Source organism: Emydura macquarii, unplaced genomic scaffold (assembly GCF_026122565.2).
Source record: "Emydura macquarii macquarii isolate MOO-44397 ecotype Brisbane River unplaced genomic scaffold, CSIRO-AGI_Emac_v2 contig_561, whole genome shotgun sequence".
Lineage (NCBI taxonomy): Eukaryota > Metazoa > Chordata > Testudines > Chelidae > Emydura > Emydura macquarii.
The window spans coordinates 12,742,225-12,762,374 of NW_027130698.1; the positions used below are offsets into that span (position 1 = coordinate 12,742,225).

The 20,150-nt window shown below is 40.4% G+C and overlaps 1 protein-coding gene across 4 annotated transcripts in view; it reads left to right on the forward strand.

Annotated features, from left to right (window-relative positions):
• CDH13 (cadherin 13) overlaps window positions 1-20,150 on the forward strand; it is a 689,068-nt gene that overhangs the window by 599,684 nt on the left and 69,234 nt on the right. For all 4 annotated transcript variants that reach the window (XM_067540161.1, XM_067540162.1, XM_067540164.1 and 1 more), the window contains 2 exons: window positions 4,397-4,579; window positions 6,539-6,792. In XM_067540161.1, coding sequence (XP_067396262.1) covers window positions 4,397-4,579; window positions 6,539-6,792 — 437 coding nt within the window. The remainder of the gene's footprint in view (window positions 1-4,396; window positions 4,580-6,538; window positions 6,793-20,150) is intronic.

The following is a 20,150-nucleotide window of genomic DNA, read 5'->3' on the forward strand; positions in this document are numbered from 1 at the left end:
GCAGAGCCAAGGATACTTTATCATGCACATTTGACCACTTCGCTCCCTAATCCATCTCCCCAGGATTTAGTTTAAGGTCTTGTCCACATGGGGGAAAAAAACCCCACAGTAGCTGATGGGCACTAGCTGATGTGTTTTAGCTACTCCGCACTAACACCCCATGTTTTGGACACTCTTTCTGTGCACTAGGAGTAACTTTGTGTGTGCAAGATTAATGCACTTTGGAAGTGTGCTAAATTAAATTGCCTGGGGCCCACTTAGTGTACAGTCAGTGTCCATACAAGGAGTGAGTCCAGAGTAACTAGTGCACTTTAAATTCACACCCTCGCTTACTTTGCCTGAATTTTCCCATGTAGATGAGCCCTAACATTCCAAATTCCAAGCAGCTTCAAATAGTCACTTGCTTTGGTGGGTATCTAAAGTGCTTGTAAGATGCAGGGCACCTAGGGTTAATGCAACATGAAGGTTGGAGTTATCAGGTTTAACACTGTTGCCTTTGCCAGAGGGGTTTGCCAGTTCCTTGACCTGCTGGAATCATAAGTTCTGAAGGTTTCTGTCCACACCAGGTCTAAATGCCCTTTTCTGCATTGCTAACTCATTGCCATTAACGCCACTGGGAGATCAGCTTGAATAAGGCGTAGGTAAGAGTGCAGAGTGCATACCAGAACCATCCTCAGTTAAGAGATTCTTAAATCAAGTGTCCTCAAACTGACTTTCATGTTCCGTGAACTGGCTGAAAAACCTTAGCATCCAGCCAGCTTTCCATCAGTCTGGCAGTATAAATGGGATATCCATCTATATTTATCTTAAAGGCTAGATCTTTAAAAGGACTCAGCTCCGAATTAGTCACCTAATGAAACATGGCCATATTTTCCAGGTGCTCTGCCCCCAGCTGCCCATGATGTTCTTGATGGGAGCTGCTGACAGGTACTGAGTGCATATGAAAAATCTGTCCACTTGATTCAGGGGGGTCATTTTCAAAATCACATATGAGAATTAGGCGCATGAGTACCGATTTGTGCTCCTAATTCACAGAGATGCTTTAGAAAACCCCTTTGTTGGTCCTTAATCCTACCTTCACTGATGTCAACGGCAAAGCTCCCATTGATTTTAATGGTGCAGGATCATGGCCTAGGTGCTAAGTGGGAGTTGAATTCTCTTGGAACCTGGCCACCTATTTCAGTGTCTAAATGGAAGGTGTTGGGTCCTGAACACCTTTGAAAATCTGGCCTTTACAGTTCATGTGTGGCAATGGTCTATAGCCAAGACTGAGAAAAAGCTTAAAATATTGAATGCACGGATCTCTTTTTTTTTTTTTTTTAAATAAAGGAAAAAATGGGAATTATAGTAAATGCTCATCCTGCTACTGGGGTGTGGCTGCATTGGGAACACTGTTGAGAGTGGGAGCAGAAGCATGAGAACTCAACTAGCAGCCATCTTTGCCTCCTCCCCTCACTTGCCTTCAATGTGTGAATGGGGGGGAGGGCTGCTTCTTTCTCTTTCCCCTTTGTTCTCCCCACCCCACGTCCTGCAGGGTTCAAGGAGGGGAAAATCTGTTGTATGCTGCCTCTTGGCACTGGAGACTGACCTGCCTTTGGTCAGTAGTGGGTGATAATAGGGCCAGAGGAACTGGAAGGGAAAGAAGGTGGCTGCTGTTTGCTGCCTAGGCAAGTAGCTCTTTTGGCCTCCCTATACAGTGGCCCTGGGCACCATGATGTTTGATGAAGCTGCCTGCACCGATGTCTTGCACACCTTAGATGGCTCCTCATCTTATCTCTGCTGTCTCCAGCACGGCAGAGGGAAGTGGACTGGGATGCTGGTTTTCAGTCAAGTTGCCCTGGTAGGCCTGAGGGTATCATGAGGACATGGCGTTGACAGCCGCCCTCCAGTTTAGAGTCTACCCGGGCCACTGGTGCCAGTTGAGACTCACCTGGAGGAAATCATGAGGCAGTGCGGTATTGGATTAGAAAAAGGTCTGGTTTTAGGTCCTTATGCCCCAGTGGGTAGCCTGCAAGTTGATTCTGAGTACAACAATGCATGGTGAGAGGGCATGCCTCTATGTCTTGCACAGCTTATGGCTGCCCTCATTTTCTCTCTCTCCTGCCTCCGGTGTGGAGAAGGGAGGCAGAGCAGGACTCCTGCTTCCAGTCAGGGTCCCTGGGCAGGCCTGAGGGTGTAGAGGGGACATGACCTTCACATTCACCTTACGTTTGCTGCCTGTGGGTGCCTGCCTGTGCCTTTGCTGTGCCAGTGGAGGTCTGTAGTAAAACAACCCTGTTGGGAGCTTGGGGCCGTGGCTACCCGGTTGTTAATCGTTTTAAATAAAGCTGAGGCCTCCATATTTAATCATACCACAGAACACGTTTCTCATATGTTTCTGGGTCCACCTCCAGTACATGAGCAGCAAGGCTGAAGGACTGAAACTGTTAACAGATTGGAGTGGGATCACTACTGAATTTCTAATTCAGCAAATCAATAGTCAGCTCATCCTGGGACTGAACTCGAAAAGCTGATTTCAATGGACGTCACAGGCGCTTAGCATCTCTGAGTTTCAGGCCCGGAATGCCTCAAGAAATTGTGGATTATTTCAAAATATGAGTCCTGAACAAGTGTGCTTTATAAGTTATAGCACTTTTTTCTAACTGAGGAGGAGCACCTTCTTGGTAACCATTATAGCTGAGCTTCTTAATATTGCATTTGCTTTGCATCCATTTAAAATCAAGTTAACATATTGTTCAAGTATTATTTCAGGTTAATTAAGCTGTAAATGAGCTTAATGATCTGCCTGAACCAAAGCTCAATAACAACCTGTGTATTTACTACCAAAATCACAAGAACCTTTCAATTCCTTGCCCACTGTACTGAAGAAGGTAGAAACAGCCAATCAATAACGTTCCCCTTCTTAGCAAATCAAGTCTGAAGCTGAAGAGCTTGAAATAAATGAATGTTAATGCATGCACTCAGATTCTCCAGATAAATTCAAAAAGGACTTGAGAACCTAAGTCAAGTCTGTTGGAAGAAATGAAAAGGAGGGCAATGAAGACAGAAAAAAACATAGTTGCCTCCCCTGTATTTTGTCATCAGGGATCACATTTTACCTACCAAGTAACCAGATTGCAAAGTCTATATTGTAATAAGATGGTATTTTAGATCTTCTGTCTTGGGTAATGTTTGGAAATGCCAGTAACCTCTCAAAATAGACCAAAGGATTCCTCATCACGACTCCTTGAGCAAAAATCTTGACACCACTAGAGACTGGCAATGGATTAATTTTGTCCCTGGGAATAAAAAACAGTATTGCCACTGACAATGCAGCCACAAGCAAACCGGTTGGTTAATGGGGCCTATTTACATTAGTGAAGTTTGCAGGATCAGGCCATTGAGAGGCTAATCCTGAGACATGCTGAGATCTCACAGCTCCTAATGATCTAAAATGGAGCTGCAGGTCATTTACACTTCTCAAGATTAGTCCTTGAATTGCTCTGAGCCTCAATTTATCCATCCATAAAATGGATTTCACAATTCTTCCCCACCACAAGACAATGGAGAGATGTATTCATTGAATTAATGAATATAAAAGTGATTCATCTTCCAGTGCTTTAGAAGTGAGGAATCTTATTGTGTCTGAATCTCATGTGCATCTTCAATGGTTAACCTAATATATTCTTGCTAAGTGAGAATAGCCTTCATATAGTTTGATTGGATCATAACCAAGTTGTAGATTACCCATGTAAGATTTGGCTAATGGATCTATAAAATAGTTGCAAACTTCTCATAATGTCATGACAGTTTCTTCCCACTGAAAAGATCATTTAATGTGTGATCATTATGGGAACAAAGTCATAAAATGAACTCCAATTATCCTATCCCAAAGAAACCCATCAGAGAAAAAGCAGCTCAGGGACACACGAGTCAAATATTTTATTTATTTATGACGCTGTAGTGAGCAATTAAAAGGCAAGAATCTTAGAAGAAGAATAAATTATATTAAATCACCCACCTTTTGCTTTATCAGTTCCGAATGTATTTCTTTTTCCAGTAGTTGTGCATTTCAGCACCTCTGTGTGTTATATGTAGGGTATTAATTGAGGTTACCAGATGATTTTTTTTCTTCTCAGTCGAATGCTTTCAAAGAGTGTTTTCTATCACATTGTTACCTAACTACAATCTATCAAAAACAGAGGCAGTGTAGTAGTAATACAGTACTTTACTCTTCATGCTCTGGGAATGTATTATTTATGGCCTATGAAATTCAATTTCACTCAAGGATTACATCTTTCTTCTGATGCAGCAAACAGTTAATGCTGGTTTGAACAAAAATGTTTTGTGTGGTCATTACTTGAAAATAGTCACTTACTATTGTTAATTATACTAATAAAAACAATTATTATTTTAGTTTCAAGCCACAGTAAAGGAAGGAGTCACAGGAGTGATAGTGAATTTAACTGTTGAAGACCAGGATGACCCAGCAACGGGGGCTTGGAGAGCTGTCTACACCATTATCAATGGAAACCCAGGACAGAGTTTTGAAATCCATACCAATCCAAAGACTAATGAGGGAATGCTCTCTGTTGTCAAGGTAAGGACAGTTTGCTGTTGTTTTATTGATTATTACTGTCAGGTGCATTACACATGAAATGGATCAACTGCTGATTAGCTAGTTGAAGGTATATTGTTGGCTAGCAGCCCCTGTTCGGTTTAGGCAACACAAGTCACTCCTTTTCTGTTACAGTATTCCTACTGGAGCCTGCTTACTGGAAGCTAGTAGCTCTACCACTATGATAGAGTACTTGGTGTGGTTGTGTAGTGCGGATATATATATGCAAAAAATAAGACGTAGACTACACAACATATTTCACTTGTCAGAGAAGGCAAGTTTCAAGTTCAAGGACCAAATTCTGCTCTCAGTTACACTACTGTAAACCCCATTAATGTCAAGGGTGTTACTCCAGGCTGACCGTAGTGTATTTGAGGGCAGAATTTGGCCGCAGGTCTCCAGAGATTACTGCAGCAACCCATTGTGCCACCTTTGTATTTATAAGATGCTCTGGCATTTTGCATTACAAAATTAACAACCCCAGTGGTGATTGCACTAGAATTTCTCCCCGTAACTTAAGTAGAAGCAGATTTGGGTCTTAAGTGAAAAGGACTACTGTACCATGGCATTGCTGTTGATTTAGAGCAGTGCTTCTCAACCTATTTACCACTGTGGGCCACTACACAGCTCTCTATGTGTTACGTGGGCCACATCCACACAATATATATACTACCTGTATGGCCCTGAGGATGTCACATAGGCCACAGCCGTGTGCTGATTGGCCCCCAAGCAGCCCGTGGGTTGAGAACCACTGATTTAAAGATAGGAATACAGCAAAATAGCCTATTGATACCAATTATTCATAACTGCATTCAACATAAATATGATCTGTTTGATGAATCCATACTAGTCTGTAAATGGAAAATGGAAATGGAAGTTCAGTATTGAATGACACAGCGGAGCTGTAGGGAAAAATCCATACTGTTGTGTTGATGGAAGTTTCTTTATTTAATGAGTCTGTCTGGTTATATTCCCAACTGTAGCTGGAAACGTACCAAGAGTAAAGCTCAAATGGAGTCCATAGGTGACAGCCACACTTATGGTGACTTCCATGAATTCTATAGTGTATAAATGGATGATCAATGAAAATTTAGCAGCCAGTGATATGTATAGTATCCTCTGCATGTGGAATACGTAGACCTATGCTTTTTTTATTTGCCTTAATTTTTTGTTTTTAAATTGTTTTCTCTCTCTCTCTCTCTCTCTGTTTTGAAAACAATTCTGGCTGATGGTTTCTGACTAGAATTTGTTGGTAATTTTTTTTCCCTATGGAAATGTTCAACTTTTCATCAAAAACGGAAAACCTGAAAACTGAACAACTTTCAGCCCAAATGTTTTGGTTTTTCAGTTTTCCAAGGAAATGTCTCACATTTTTGAAGAAAGCGGTCACTTTTTGTAATAATTTTTGTTCAGTTGAAAACCAAATTTTTTGTTAAAAAATGTTTTCAGAACATTTTCCATCAGCTCTACTCCTAAAATTACAGTGGCAAGCAGTGAAAGTAGTCACACTGAGTGGGTTAGAGCTTAAAAAGGACAGCTGCCCCAGCAGCTGGATAAATGATGGTGATAACACTACATATAAAGAAGGCAGGAATCGTCTTCTTATTGAGTAGTGTGATTGATGCTAACCATATCACAACTATCCAAGTCTGTTAGAGGAGAGAAGTGGAGCGGTAGGATTGCCTAGCAAGAGGGATGGATAAAATGTGAAATAATTAAATGTGAAACATTTTCTTTCCATCATGTGTTACCATAATACTTTTCTTTGCAAATTGGAACTACCAACTTGTCTGTCTCTGAGCTTTGACGAGCTATCAGGATGTAACCAATGATGGTGATGGAGATGCTGTCCCTTGGTGGTTAATTCTGTCACTTACAAGCTTGGGCGACTATTGTATGTGCTCTTTGCATTTGATGCTCTGATTTCTTGATGTCTTACAGCCTTTAGACTATGAGATCTCAGCATTCCACACACTGCTGATCAAAGTAGAAAATGAAGACCCTCTGGTTCCAGACATAGCCTATGGCCCCAGCTCTACAGCAACTGTTCAGATCACTGTTCTCGATGTAAACGAAGGCCCTGTTTTCCACCCGGACCCAATGACAGTGACCAAACAAGAAAACATACCCATAGGCAGTGTTGTGTTAACAGTAAATGCCACAGATCCAGATACCTTGCAACACCAGATTATTAGGTGAGTGCAATATTCTTTAATCTAAGTCTACCAAAAAGTGAATACAAATGTCTCTTGTGCCTGCAGAACTTGGCTGTTAGTACAGCATTAAATTCAATTCAATTGGGATCTGGATAATGAGTGAGGATTTATTTTTCATAATGAAGAGCTTCATTATCATGAAAACAAAGAACTGCATTAGGCAGGTGACAATAGTTTTCCAAGTTATAAATTACTGCAGTCGAACCATCCAGTGTCAGAAGAAATGGAGTGAACCTGTTAAGGTACAGAGTTTTTAAAATGATTTGTAACCTGCTTGCTAGTTATTACCTACCTCTCTCCCCACCCCCGCCCATGAGATCACAAGAAAACTGTTTATTAAAAGTTTAAACTAGTTTATGGGAATAATTTCTCTATTTTACAGATGAATGATCCATACTTATATTTATTTCTAACATCTTTAATGAAATTATCATTCACTGAGATTCAAGGGCTACAGGAATAATAAATGCGCCTCAGCTAAACAATGACATTTAATAACAGACTTACTTCTGGATAAAGGCCAACTAAGAGAAATACCAGGATCATAGAATCACAGCAATATAGGGCTAGAAGGCACCTTGAGAGGTCATCTAGTCTAGCTCCCTTAAGGAGCAGGACCAAGTAGACCAACAGGTGTTTGCCTAACCTGTTCTTAAAAATGTTCAATGACTGGGATCCCACCAACTCCGAGGAAGCCTATCCCAGTACTTAACTATCCTTAAAGTTAGAAAATGTCCCCCAGTATCTCATCGAAATCTCCCTTGCTGCAGATTAAGCTCATTACTTCTTGTCCTACCTTCAGTGGACATGGAGAACAATTGGTCACTGTCCTCTTCACAATGGCCTTTAACATATTTTAAGACTGTTATCAGATTCGTTTTCAGTCATCTTTTTCTGTAGTCTAAGCATGCCCATTTTTTTAACCTTTCCTCAGAGATCAGGTTTTCTAAACCTTTTATCATTTTTGTTGCTTTCTTCTGTTCTCCCTCCAGCTTGTCTACATCTTATCTAAACTGCCCAGAATTGGACACAATACTCTAGCTGAAACCTAACCAATGCTAAATGGAGTGGGATAACTACCTCCCTTGTCTTACATACAACATTTCTGTTAATACATCCAGGAATTATATTAGCCTTTTTTGCAACTGCATCACATTGTTGATTCATATTCAATCTGTGATCCACTATAACCCCCAAGGTCCTTTTCAGATGTGTTACCACCTAGCCAGTTATTCTCCATTTTGTAGCTATGCGTTGTATTTTTCCTTCCTAAATGAAGCACTTTGCACTTCAATTGTTTGAATTTCATTCGTAAGAATTGTCCAATTTACCAAGGTCCTTTTAAATTCTTATCCTGTCATCCAAAGTGCTTGCAACTCCTCTCAGCTTTGTGTCTCCGTAACTTTTATAAGCATGTTCTCCACTCCATTATACAAGTGATTAATTAAAATATTAAATAGTACCAGATCCAGGACAGACACATAAGGGATCCCACAAGATTTGCTCTCAACATTAATCTATAATTCCTTAGGTCCTCTTTGTTCCCCTTTTTATAGATAGATACTATATTTGTCCTTCTCCAGTCCTCTGGAACCTCACGAGTCCTCCACGAGTCCCTGAAGATAATTGCTAATGGTTCCAAGAATGCTTCAGTTAGTTCTTTAAGCATTTTAGGGTGAATTTTTCAGGCTTTGTGAACCCGAATACTAAATATTATCTTATCTAAATATTCTTTAACCTGTTCTTTCCCTATTTTGGCTTGTGCTTCTTCCCCCTTGTTGTTAATATTAATTGTGTTATGCATCTGGTCACAATTACATATTTAATGAACACTGAAGCAAAATAGGCTTTAAGCACCCCAGCCTGCACCTGTTATTGGATCTCTTTCCCTCTAAATAGCGGACCTGCACTTTTCTTTGTCTTCTGCTTGCTATCAATGTATTTCTAGAACCTCTTCTTATTGCCTTCTTTGTTCCTTGTTAGATATAACTCATTTTATGCCTTAGCCTTGATTTTGTCCCTGCATGCTTGTGCTATTCCTTTCTATTTATGTGTAGTAATTTGTCCATATTTCCACTTTTTGTAGGATTTCTTTTTGATTTTCAGGTTATTAAAAAGCTCCTGATGGAGCCATATTCGTCTCTTCCTATTCTTCCTGCCTTTCCTTCACATCAAGATTTTTTCCTGTTGTGCCTTTAATATTGTCTCTTTGCGAAACTGAACTCTTTTTTTCCATTAGATATGCTCCCCATGGGTCCTTACCCACCAGTTCTCTGAGTTTGCTCAAGTCTGCTTTTTTTAAGTCAATTTTTCTTATTTTACTCTTACTTCTTCCTTTCCTCAAAATCATGAAATCTATCATTTCATGATCACTTTCACCTAAATTGTCTTCCACCTTCAGATTCACAGCCAGTTCCTCCCTGTTTGTAAGACTCAAGTTTAAAATAGCTGCCCTTGGTTACTTCCTCCACCTTCTGGAAACAAAAAGTTGGCCCCGACAATTCCAAAATTTACCAAAAATTTTGTGATTTGCTGTTTTATTTATCCAACAGATGTCTGGGTAGTTAACCCGCCCCCGCTCCTTCCCCATCCCCATTACTTACCAGGTCTTGTACTTTGGATATTTCCATTATTTGGTTTAGAAATGCTCATCTACCTCCTCCTCCTGATTTGGCAGTCTATAATAGACACCTACCATGTTTTTCCCCCGTTAATTTTCACCTAGAGACTTAACTCTTCTGCCTCTCACCTCCTTCTGGACTGCAGAACAACTGTATATATTCTTGATGTTTAATGCAATATTTTCTCCGTTTTTCCTCTGCCTGTCCTTCCTTCCTTCCTAAGCAAGTTATACTGCTTTATACCAATATTCCAGTTATGAAGTTTTTGTTCCATCAAGTCTCAGTGATGTCAGTTAAGTCATAATTTAACTCATGTACTAAGTCTTCCAGTTCTTTCTGTTTATTCCCCATACTCCATGCATTTGCATATAGATGCCTAAGATATTAAGCAGATTCCCCCACTGTTTTCTGTTTTGTTGCTCCTATGACATTATTGTAATTTTTTATTCCTCCTCCCAGTGTCTAATCCTCTGTCAAGGTGACCTTTTTTATAGCTACCTGTGGGCTTTTGTCACTCGTCCCCGTTGTACCTAGTTTAAAGCCATCTTCACTGGGTTGGCTAGTCAGTTTCCAAAATGCTTCTGCTCTTCTTGGTCAGCTGTACCTGATACCTTCCCAGCAGTCTTCCTTTTCAGAATAGCATCCCATGGTCGAGGAAGTCAAAGATCTCCTGTCAACACCATCTGTGTAGCCAAGTACTCATTTCCAGGATGCATGTATCTCTGCCTTGGCACGAACCCTAAACTGGGAGAATGGAAGAGAACGCCACCTGCACACCCAGCTCCTTCACCCTCACTCCCTGTAGTCAAAGATGATCTACTCAGGGTCATAACTGACAGTATCATTAGCACCCAAGTGGATGAGCAGCATGGGGTAGTGGTTCGATGGATGAATGAGCCTTGGCAACCTTTCTGTAACGTCTTGGATGCTACAGAAGGCAGGTAGCACACCTCCGATGTCACGTTAGCAGATGGATGCTTCTGTCCTCCTCAGAAGGGAGTTCCTGATCACCACTATATTATGTTTTCTCCTCTTGCTTATGGTGGACATAAGCCTCCCAGCCTTAGGGGAGCAGGTGATGTCTCCTCCTCAGCTATTGGGGTCTGCTCCTCTCTTGTTGCCAGTACACCATTTTGGTTCTTGTCTGTGATGGATGAGGGATCTGGGAGCACTATACACTGCCTGAGATGGCCAGCAGCCAGTCTCCTCCCCTACAGCACCTGTTTCTTCTTCCTCCTCTGGTGCCACTGCAGTCTTCTTTAGTCAGCTAGTTTCCTCCATCCTGGACATCTCCATGTGCAACCTGTCAATGAAGTCTTTGTCCCTAGATACTAAGCAGTTGAGTCACCTCTTCCTGCAGTTCTCTCACTGCTTCCTGAGGGACTCCGCTAACCCATGCCTATTGAACTGGGTGGTTCCGCCTGCCTGACTTTCTTCATCAGGGACATACAGGCAGTCACTTCAAAGAGCCCTACTTGAATTCAGCTGTTAACCCACCTATGGCAGGGCAATCTAGCCTGGACAGTCAGCAATTGAGCCTAGATTTCAACCACACCATAAAACACAGCAAACCAGTAAGCAAGCCCAACTCAGCGACAAGCTCTTGCACAGAAAAGTGCTAATTTTTTGCCCGCCAATGATAATCAATAGCAGGAAAGCAGAAATGATCCAGAGATATTCACCAGCTGGCTAACTCACTTAGTCTCCGACTGTCTTTGTTTCATCAGACACATGATGGTGTATTTTGTACTACAGGAAAATAATTCAATACATATAGTACGTCTCTGAGGAACAGAGTTGGCTATTATTAAGTGCTGCCATCTTCTCATATTTAAAAATGGAGACTCAGTTTTAAAGCTACTTTATGACTATTTTCCTAGTCTGAATCTCTGATCTACCATGTTCTGGGAAGGCTCCTGTGGACATTATTTTTCCAGTCCAAAAACCAGATTATTTTTTACAGTTAAAAACAGTACCTGAAGCCTCTGGCAAACTGGATGAAATTTTAGAAAGAACACACAAGTTGTGCAATGATGTTAGTCTCAAAACTGCATTTTCTTTGACGTGATGTTTGTTGTCAGTTGTTGCTGCGTGTGTGTTCTCTCTGTATGCTGTCCCAGTTCTGCACAGGTAGCAGATGCAGCAGCCCTGGATCATACTGCACAAGAAGACCACAGACTCTGTTCAGTGGCAAAGGCGCTCGGCCAGGTTTATTGCCAACAAACCACGGTATTAATGCCCTTTACGTGCTACAGGTACACTTAATACATGCATGCCTGTGACAATGGACCAGCTCGGTGAACGGCAGGACTTTCCATTCCTCCTTCGGCCAGATAATAGACACCTTCTTTGTGACTCCTCTTTGATACATTGATACAAATAAGTGATGTATTGCCCCTCTGACATGGTTAGTTACCACCCTTTACCTTGTGCATTTTGGTTCGATCAAAACATCTCTATCCATCACCCTGTCATCCTAGCCTCATCTTTAAGACGGGTCAATGTGTCCTTGTACCATATTTGGAGAGTGTTTTTTACACCGTATCTTGGTATCAGGGTGTTTTGGTACTACCCTTCTGGAATGTGTTTACATGACTACTTAGTGCCTAGCAGTGCTTGTGTTTTTGCAGTGCCAGCCTTGCTCTTGCCAAGTTCATGTATTGGATGGTGAACCTTTAAGCAGGCATCTGCTTTGTAATAGGGCAGGGCCTGACTTGGCCTGATTCTTGCTAACTTGGCTTTATATTAGCAGGTCTTGACTCTGTTTGGGCCTTCGGTCTTACACTAGGCTTTTATACCAGGCCTCATGTCTCAGGTTCTCTTTTTCGAATACATTGTTGACTGTACCTTCCTGCATATCAGAAGAGGAGTTTCAATCAGATATTTAGACACTTGAGCTGGAAGAGAGAAGCAAAACTAGATGGAGCTCGGACATACATTGCAGAAGGGAGGACCAGAGACCATGGTTTCAGCTGCCTGGTGGGTCATTAAAGATTGAGAGAGGGCATTTGATGAGAAAAGTCAGAGAGCAGCCACTCTCTGCAATAGCTTCCTGGGAGAGTTTCCAGTTGGAAACAGAGCCTTGTTGCATTGGAGAGAGAAGCCATAGGATAATGTAGACGGATTAAGAAGTGTTGTGCTCTGATTTCCCTATGGATTTTCTTGGGCAGTGCAGTCCGTGACCTCTTCTCCCTACCGCATGAGGTTGCAAAACATCATTTGCATTAAGGAAGAATGCTGTTTTGACTTTATGATAAAATTAACGGAGATTTAGAAGTCATTTTTTTACCCTTCTGTATTTCCTTTTTTCAACGAGCAATGAGGCCATGGATAAACTATAAAAATTCAAGCAGTGCTGGCATGCTTCTGTATACTTTGTTTATCCTACAGTCCTGGTGAAGTCAATTGCAGTTTGGGGTTCCCAATAATTGCAGGGTAGGAACTAAGGCTGTACCTGTGGAGACCAGACTGTGAATCCATCTCAGGTGTGTGTGGATTTGTCCATCATTGCAAGGGTGGTTTAGAAGTGACTGGGCATTTCTGATGGAAGATTAAACATGTGTGGTTGTTCTACAGGGTATAAAGAACACTACTTGTCATTAATAATGACATTCTCTGTAAATAATCATGGATCAGCACAGAGTTGCAAAGGACTGGACTGAGAGGCAGGGGTTAAAATGATGTGAAGATGAATTTAAATAGGTCAGAGTGCTCAAAATTTAATGTGTAGGAAAAAAGGTACAGCGTTCAATTAGATTTCAATTCCTTGCATCACCTGAAAAACATCTAGTTAATAGAATATGAATATTTTGTTTTTCTGTATCAAGAGTACTTGTAAGCTTTGCCATTTAAAAAAATCAGTTTATCTGAAGGATGGGTCTTAACTGATGTCATTTTCCCTATTTTTTTAAATGTATGTATTTATTGAATGCATTTTTCGCCACTCATTTCATTTTAGTCTTTGCTCTGGGAAATTCTTATTTCATTCACTATTGTCGTAGTTTTCTGTTGATGGATGGAAAAGAGCGGTGGAATTTCTATCACATGTCAGATACAGCAGTATGACCCTTTGGTGCATTATTCAAAGCCTGGCTCATGTAGGAAAACAAGTCACATATTCCCTTTGGTATTGGTATTGAGTTTAGCATATACAGGGCTAAAGTTATTGACAGTTTTAAGTATTTTCATGGGAGCTATTTGATAAGAAAAGGCTCATTAATTATTTGCAATGTTTGATCTTGTTCTGCTAAGAGAGGAGCCCCAAGAGAATTGGGAGTATACGTGAAATGGGTTAGGAAAATCAGTAAGTTTTTTTTATACTCCTGAATCTGTTATCTATACTTCTCAACCACACTTTGCTGATTTTGCCAATTTTTTCAGTGATTATATTGGGAATGCAAATTGTATGTGGTGTTAGTGGATCAGGGAGAACACTGGTTTTTCTATTCAAATAGCATATGTAACCAGCTAAACAGCAGAAATCCTGTTGCAATCTACCAATCGTCACAACCTGCTGCAAGGCATCCTGAAATTCTGAATAATAATAGCTCATAAGCTAAAGGAAAGGTTCCCAGAGCTCACAATTTAATGTGGACAATATCTACACTGCCAAGAATTGGAATTTTCTTTTACCCAAAAGAGAGGTTTTCTTCTCTCATGCTGAACATCCAGACAAAGCACAACAATGATTTAGAGGGCTGAGAATGAATAGTGATCATATACGAGGAAATGTTTTAAAAGACAAGGACTATTAATTTTATAAGGAGAAAAACAAATGGGAATAGAACAGAGGTATGGAAATAGTGTGGGACTCAGAATAGGCCAATCAGGCCATATATGCTTACATTTTGATACAAGAAAAAAAAAACACTGAACAAAACTTTTAAAAAACCAATTAAAATAGAAAAAAGGAAGGATTTTTCATGCAATGTAGTTAAGCAGTGGAACTCACTGCTGCTTGATATTATTGAAGCAAATAGTATATGAAGAGTCAATAAAGGATTAGACATTTATATGAAAGAGAAAAGCATTTGCAATTTAGCTAGGGTAAAATTAACATGTATCAGGGCAAATGCTGATCACCAGCTAGGGTAAGGCAGAAATTTAACCTACTAAATTATTGAAGTTAGGTGTATTTCGAGGATTTGGGGCCAAGTCCTCACCTGGTGTAAATGGAGCTACTTTGATGTATACTAACTGATCCTGGCCCATACACATGTCTGTTGTGAAGCTGAAATATCAGACTAAGAGGATCATTTTGCATCTCTAATTCTATGTTTCTATAAACTGTATGTCATTGTGCTCTGAAGTTCTCATCACATGCACTGGAACAGTAAGGTCAAATTTTTAAGCAGGTACAATACAAGTACATATTCATTAACCTTAATAGACAAGTGCAAGTCATGGTTTCAGTGTGCATGTCCATATCCCTGATCCATGTGTTTGTGTGAACTAGGTCCATTGTCCCCAACAAAATACATATGCCAGTTGCAAAATTTATGTCTGTACAGATAGATGTCTGATGGGTTTTATTCACATCACCCACATTTGTTTTCAGCATGCTGCAGCTAATGTATGAGTCCATTTAATGTCAAAAAGATATTTTCAATTTGCTGTACCTACTACTAGGAGGTTCTGGAAACTATTAGTAATGACCACCAACATAGGATATTCTATTGTCTGGTCCCATGGTACAGACTGAATTTATTCTTTGAGCACCGAATATCTCAATCAGATTTAAATTACTTGTCTTTTTGGAAAATGTAGCTTGCCTTATAAAGGTTCCTATAAGGCATCTGTATTTTTGAGGCAATTTTCCTTCTAGTGGTTCAGCATGAAGTATTCAAAGACTCCAAGTATTTGCAAAAATCAAAAAAAGAATGTAACTTCAGGTCTAGATCTCAGTCTGCATGTGGTTAGCAGTGCACCTGCATTGTTTTAACTCTTTTCTGATCCTAAGGAGTTAATGATTAAGGGAAGTTGTTAGAGGTATAAATATTATATTGGGAACTAAAACTCACAGCCATTCAATGTCGGCTCCAACTCCAATTCTGCCCTGAGTTATACCTGTTTAAATCTATAGTAGTTCTAATTTCAACCCAAGCCTTGAACAACCATGTCCTGATCCAAAGTCAATGGGTATCAATGGAAAGGCTCCCACTGAGTACAGTGGGCTTTGAATCAGGCCCTCAATACAAGAACCGGTAGACAAAACCAATAGAGTTACTCCTGGTTTACGCTGATGTAACTGAGAGCAAAAAATTGTCCCTCCGTTCACAGGGAGAAAGCAATGGAACCAGTTAAAGTACAATTGCAATTCTAAGACTGACAAACCTATATTTTTTCTGAAGTATTCAGTTCCTTCTACAGCTCCCAACTTTTTATATAATAATAATAAATAATAATAATTATAAATACAGAAGCTCCTATATTAATTATAAGCCAACAATTTATTAATAGACCGGTAATGAAGTTTCTCAAATTTGATTTCTTAATCTGGAATCGCTGCTATTTTTGTGCCAGATTTAAGAGTTTAATTTTGGGTGCCTCTTTCCCACCTCTGAAATTTTAATCAGACGTTTCAAGGGTATGTGCCAATGAGAAGGTAAAGGCCAAATTTAATAACATTTTCTACCTTGGGAAATTAAAAGAAGAGCCTCGCTTTCTGAAATCCATTATTAACAGTAGATCTTAATTAAACATAGTTACCAGCCCCAATAATTTGTCTGTGTGGAGAGATCAGTTTTGTCATTTATTTGCTTTTTGGATTCAACAAGTACAGGGTTCTGTCACGGGGCGCACCACTCACTGCTGCAATTGGTCATCTTGGTTAGCTTGAGGCCAGTGCTTCCTCTGCCCGTTGTTTGAGCACCATTGCCACCTCCCCTTGCACCGTCCTCTTCGTGGCTCGGCTCTCCGCCTGTGTCACTGGCCATGTTCCCCCCCTTCCAGGGGAGGTTTAGCTCCTCACTAGTCCTAGGCAGTTCTCTCGCTCACTGCCAGTGGCTGGAAGGGGAACTTGGGTCCGCCCTCTTCCCCAGATTACAATCTAGGGACCCTCAGCTCAGGAATTTGGCTCTTCTCTCTCTGGCCACACTGCTCTATATGTAGGCTGCTTCTTACTACCGGTTCCTCTTTTCGCAGGGCCTTCCAGTTCCCAAAGCCTCCTCCCTTTTCCCAGGGCATGTCTACAGCCTCTACATACTCCCCGTCTCCTGGCAGTGTCTGTGTTTTCCCAGCAGCCCCTTCTGCTTTCAGCTTCTAGGCTTTATAGGCCCCATCTCTAGGCCCAGTTGAGCTTCCTTAATCAGCTGCCTAATGGGTTAATTGGCCCATCTGGCCTGCATTAAACCCCATGGGGTGAGGGTAAGGTAGTCATCCCATCACGGATACACAATAGTTAGACTTCAAACTAAGTGTAAATAAGTTGTTTGCTGCAATACATATAATTTTTAATTAAAGCAATGCTCTCTGGTTTCATGTTTTATCATGGCAATATATTTTTATTACCTACTGTGCTCTAGGATTTTTAATTATTTATGTAAGTATATTATTGCAACTTTCATTCTTGATAAGTGATGTGACTGGTTGCTGTAGAAACATCTCCAGGAAAAAAAATAGTTTATGGATTTAGAGCATGTATAATTAATTAAATAACAAAATTAAAATGGCTTTAATTCGTATCTGACAAGATGTATTTGAAGTTGGAGTGCTTAAAAATAGAATCCATGCTAGAATGAGGCTCAGAGGAATGGAAACTTTGTCAAAACTATATGCAATAATTTTGGCAAGTCATCTGTGGTCAATTCCAGTTGATGCCATGTGATATCAGAGATGTCTGAATAGATAGCTGAAAGCCTGCTGTCAAGGTTTATGCAGCACCTAGCACAATGGGGGCCTGATTCATGACTTGAGTTTTTAGGTACAATAATTCAAATAAATTAATAAATGATAATAATAGTGATGAGGTCTCAGCTGCATTACACTGAAAATCAATGTGGTTATTTTACTGTAAATTTGACACATTAATAATCTTAAGGTCTGATTCTGATTTCACTTACAATGCCTTGAAGTCAGTGGAAATACACCAATATGAAAGCAGAATGTCTCAGCTGGCTTTGGTGGTATGGCTCCTGATTTATATTAGTGGAACTGAGATCGTAATCAATCCTTGTTGTTCATATCATGATTTCCAAATAACAACTGTCTATGTTGAAATGTAAAACAGGCTTTGTTTTATTTCTTATAATGTGCTTATGCCTTAGAGCAAAACATTGATGTGTTCTAATGGGGCTGCTTTCTTGAATAACAGACTGTGGCTGTAATAATGCTGATGTAATCTACATTACAAACTTATGTTGATATAATTACGTTGCTCAGGGATGTGGAAAACCCACACCCCTCAACAACGCAATTATACTGACCAAACTTCTGGTTTAGACTGCGCTATGTGGATGGGAGGGCTTCTCACGTCACATAGCTCCCAACCTCTCAGAGAAGTGGAGTACCTACGCCAAAGGGAGAAGCTTTGGCGTCGGCGTACATAGCATCTTCACTAAGCACTATGCAGCTGTGCCGCTGCAATGCTGTAAGTGTAGACAAGCCGAGTCTCTCGAACGCTGTGTTAAAGAATGATACCCATTTCTTAATGTCTTTGCTCAAAGTGCAATTGGTCAGGAAAGTATCTTGTAAGTCCATTGGTGGTTACTTTTACAAGTAAACCAGATTTTGCTGTTATATCTTCATCAATCTAGAGTCAGTGCCTGGTGGAGTCCATTGGAATCAGTGGAGATGCTCCAGATTTACGCTGGTGTCAGTGAAAACAGAATATGTTCTGCTATGTTTATTCTTTGCAAAGATAGAGTGGTTTCCTAAAAGCCAGTAAAGCAGTGCTGAGATTACATTAAATGTAAAATTTGCAAGGTTGGTGAGTTCATCCTGACCCCCCCAAAACATTTGAGAAACTAAGCAGAATTCAGTGGAATAAAGGAAGAAATAGTTTGTGTCTCTTGTTCCCATTTATGCTGCCAGTCACTAGTATTATGTGTAGTGAAATCATAAGCCATGAATCATTAAACTAATTCAAGAAATGTATTTCATTCTCCGATGTGAGTTGGGTTTTTTCAAGCAAATCCGAGCACCCTGTGTCCAAGAATGATGAGACTTCAAACCACATTCCTCCCCAACTGTTAAGGGATTAATTTTGCATACTCTAAGGCATACTGAGCCTTTTTTAAGACAGACTTTTATTGTAGGCATGGGTCAATAAACTTGCTTTAGGGTTGCACTGCAATCATTTTAAGGAAGTATTATATAATGACAAAGGGACAGCAAGTCTTAAAGTAAGAGTGCATGCTTATGAGGTAACACACTCAGTCATTGTTAAATATATCTTCCAGAGTCTGGAAGGGTTGTCTCTGGACTCTAACATCAGGAGATTGTTTTCCTTATGCAGACAGAAAAATAGATCTATATTTAAAAATTAATGGCTGGGCCATACTCTCAGTATGCAGCACCAGGTTTCTTCATTTTAAATTACACCCAAGAGCATCTTGAGTTAGCTCTGCAGCTGTATTTATGGCCTACCAAAAATCCACCCACTGGGAATTTGGAGCTGAAGATGATATATATTGGGGAGTATAAACTGCTTTAAAAAATAATGGAGATGGAGAGGGAAATCATGATCACTTGGCCTAAGGTACAAGTCATTTCTATCCTTCCCTTCCTGCCAAAATCTTTGAAACACAGAAGCATTGTCTCCAGAGAAGCCAATTGTAGCAATGGGCTCCAGAGACACAGGAGCGGAGGAGACTTGAATTGCCTCATTCTGAAAGAATCAGCCCTGCATTCCTTCATGCTGTAGAGGGAATTCTTACAGCGCACTTTGCAGAGCAGCATTTTCACTGAAAATCTCTTGTATGTGGTTATAGTAGCAGTGTAAGTACATATTGGGACGTGAGATTGTACTGCGGTGTAGTCATAATACTAATACTCGGAGAGGAGACACTTTGAACGAAAGATTCATGTCCATTGCTGTTTGGTTATCGGAACAAATTGACGTATCTCTTTCATTTGTTAAGTGGTGAGATAATTATACGATTCTCTCCCTGTGTAACTAGCTGTTTAGACTAACAGCAAAATGAGAAAAGAAGTGAAGATATTGAGATTGGAAGGGCTTCTAGAACAGGATAAGGTATGCTTGATTCTCTTCACACACCACTTTTTCACAAGTGTAACTCAAATGGGGCTACAAAGGGTGAGAGGAAAATTGGGCCCAATATTTTTCAGTGTTGCTCTTGTTCTGAGAATGATTTGCAGCTAAGAGGCATTTGGCTGGCACTGACTGGACAGATCACATGCTTTGAATTAACAGGGGCGAAGCAGCTGGCAAGAGAATCTCTCTGGTGGAAACAAACTAGTGAAATGAGACTGAAGAGAATAAATGACTGGAGTAAAATCCTAAAGCTGGAGAGACTTTAAAAATCTGCCAGATCTGGAAATCAAGTCCTATGAAAGCTATGAAAGGAGGCTGAAAATGACCACATTGGTGAGGAATCCTGTCATCTCATCTGCACTTCACAGACCACCACCAAGCATTGTTCTCAACATTGGGCTGGACAAAGAGATAAGTTCCAACAGAGAGAAGAATCTCACCCAAGTGTATGAGGCAAGTTCCATGAGGAAAGGACAGTCTCTTTCCTGCATGAGTGTAAAGGA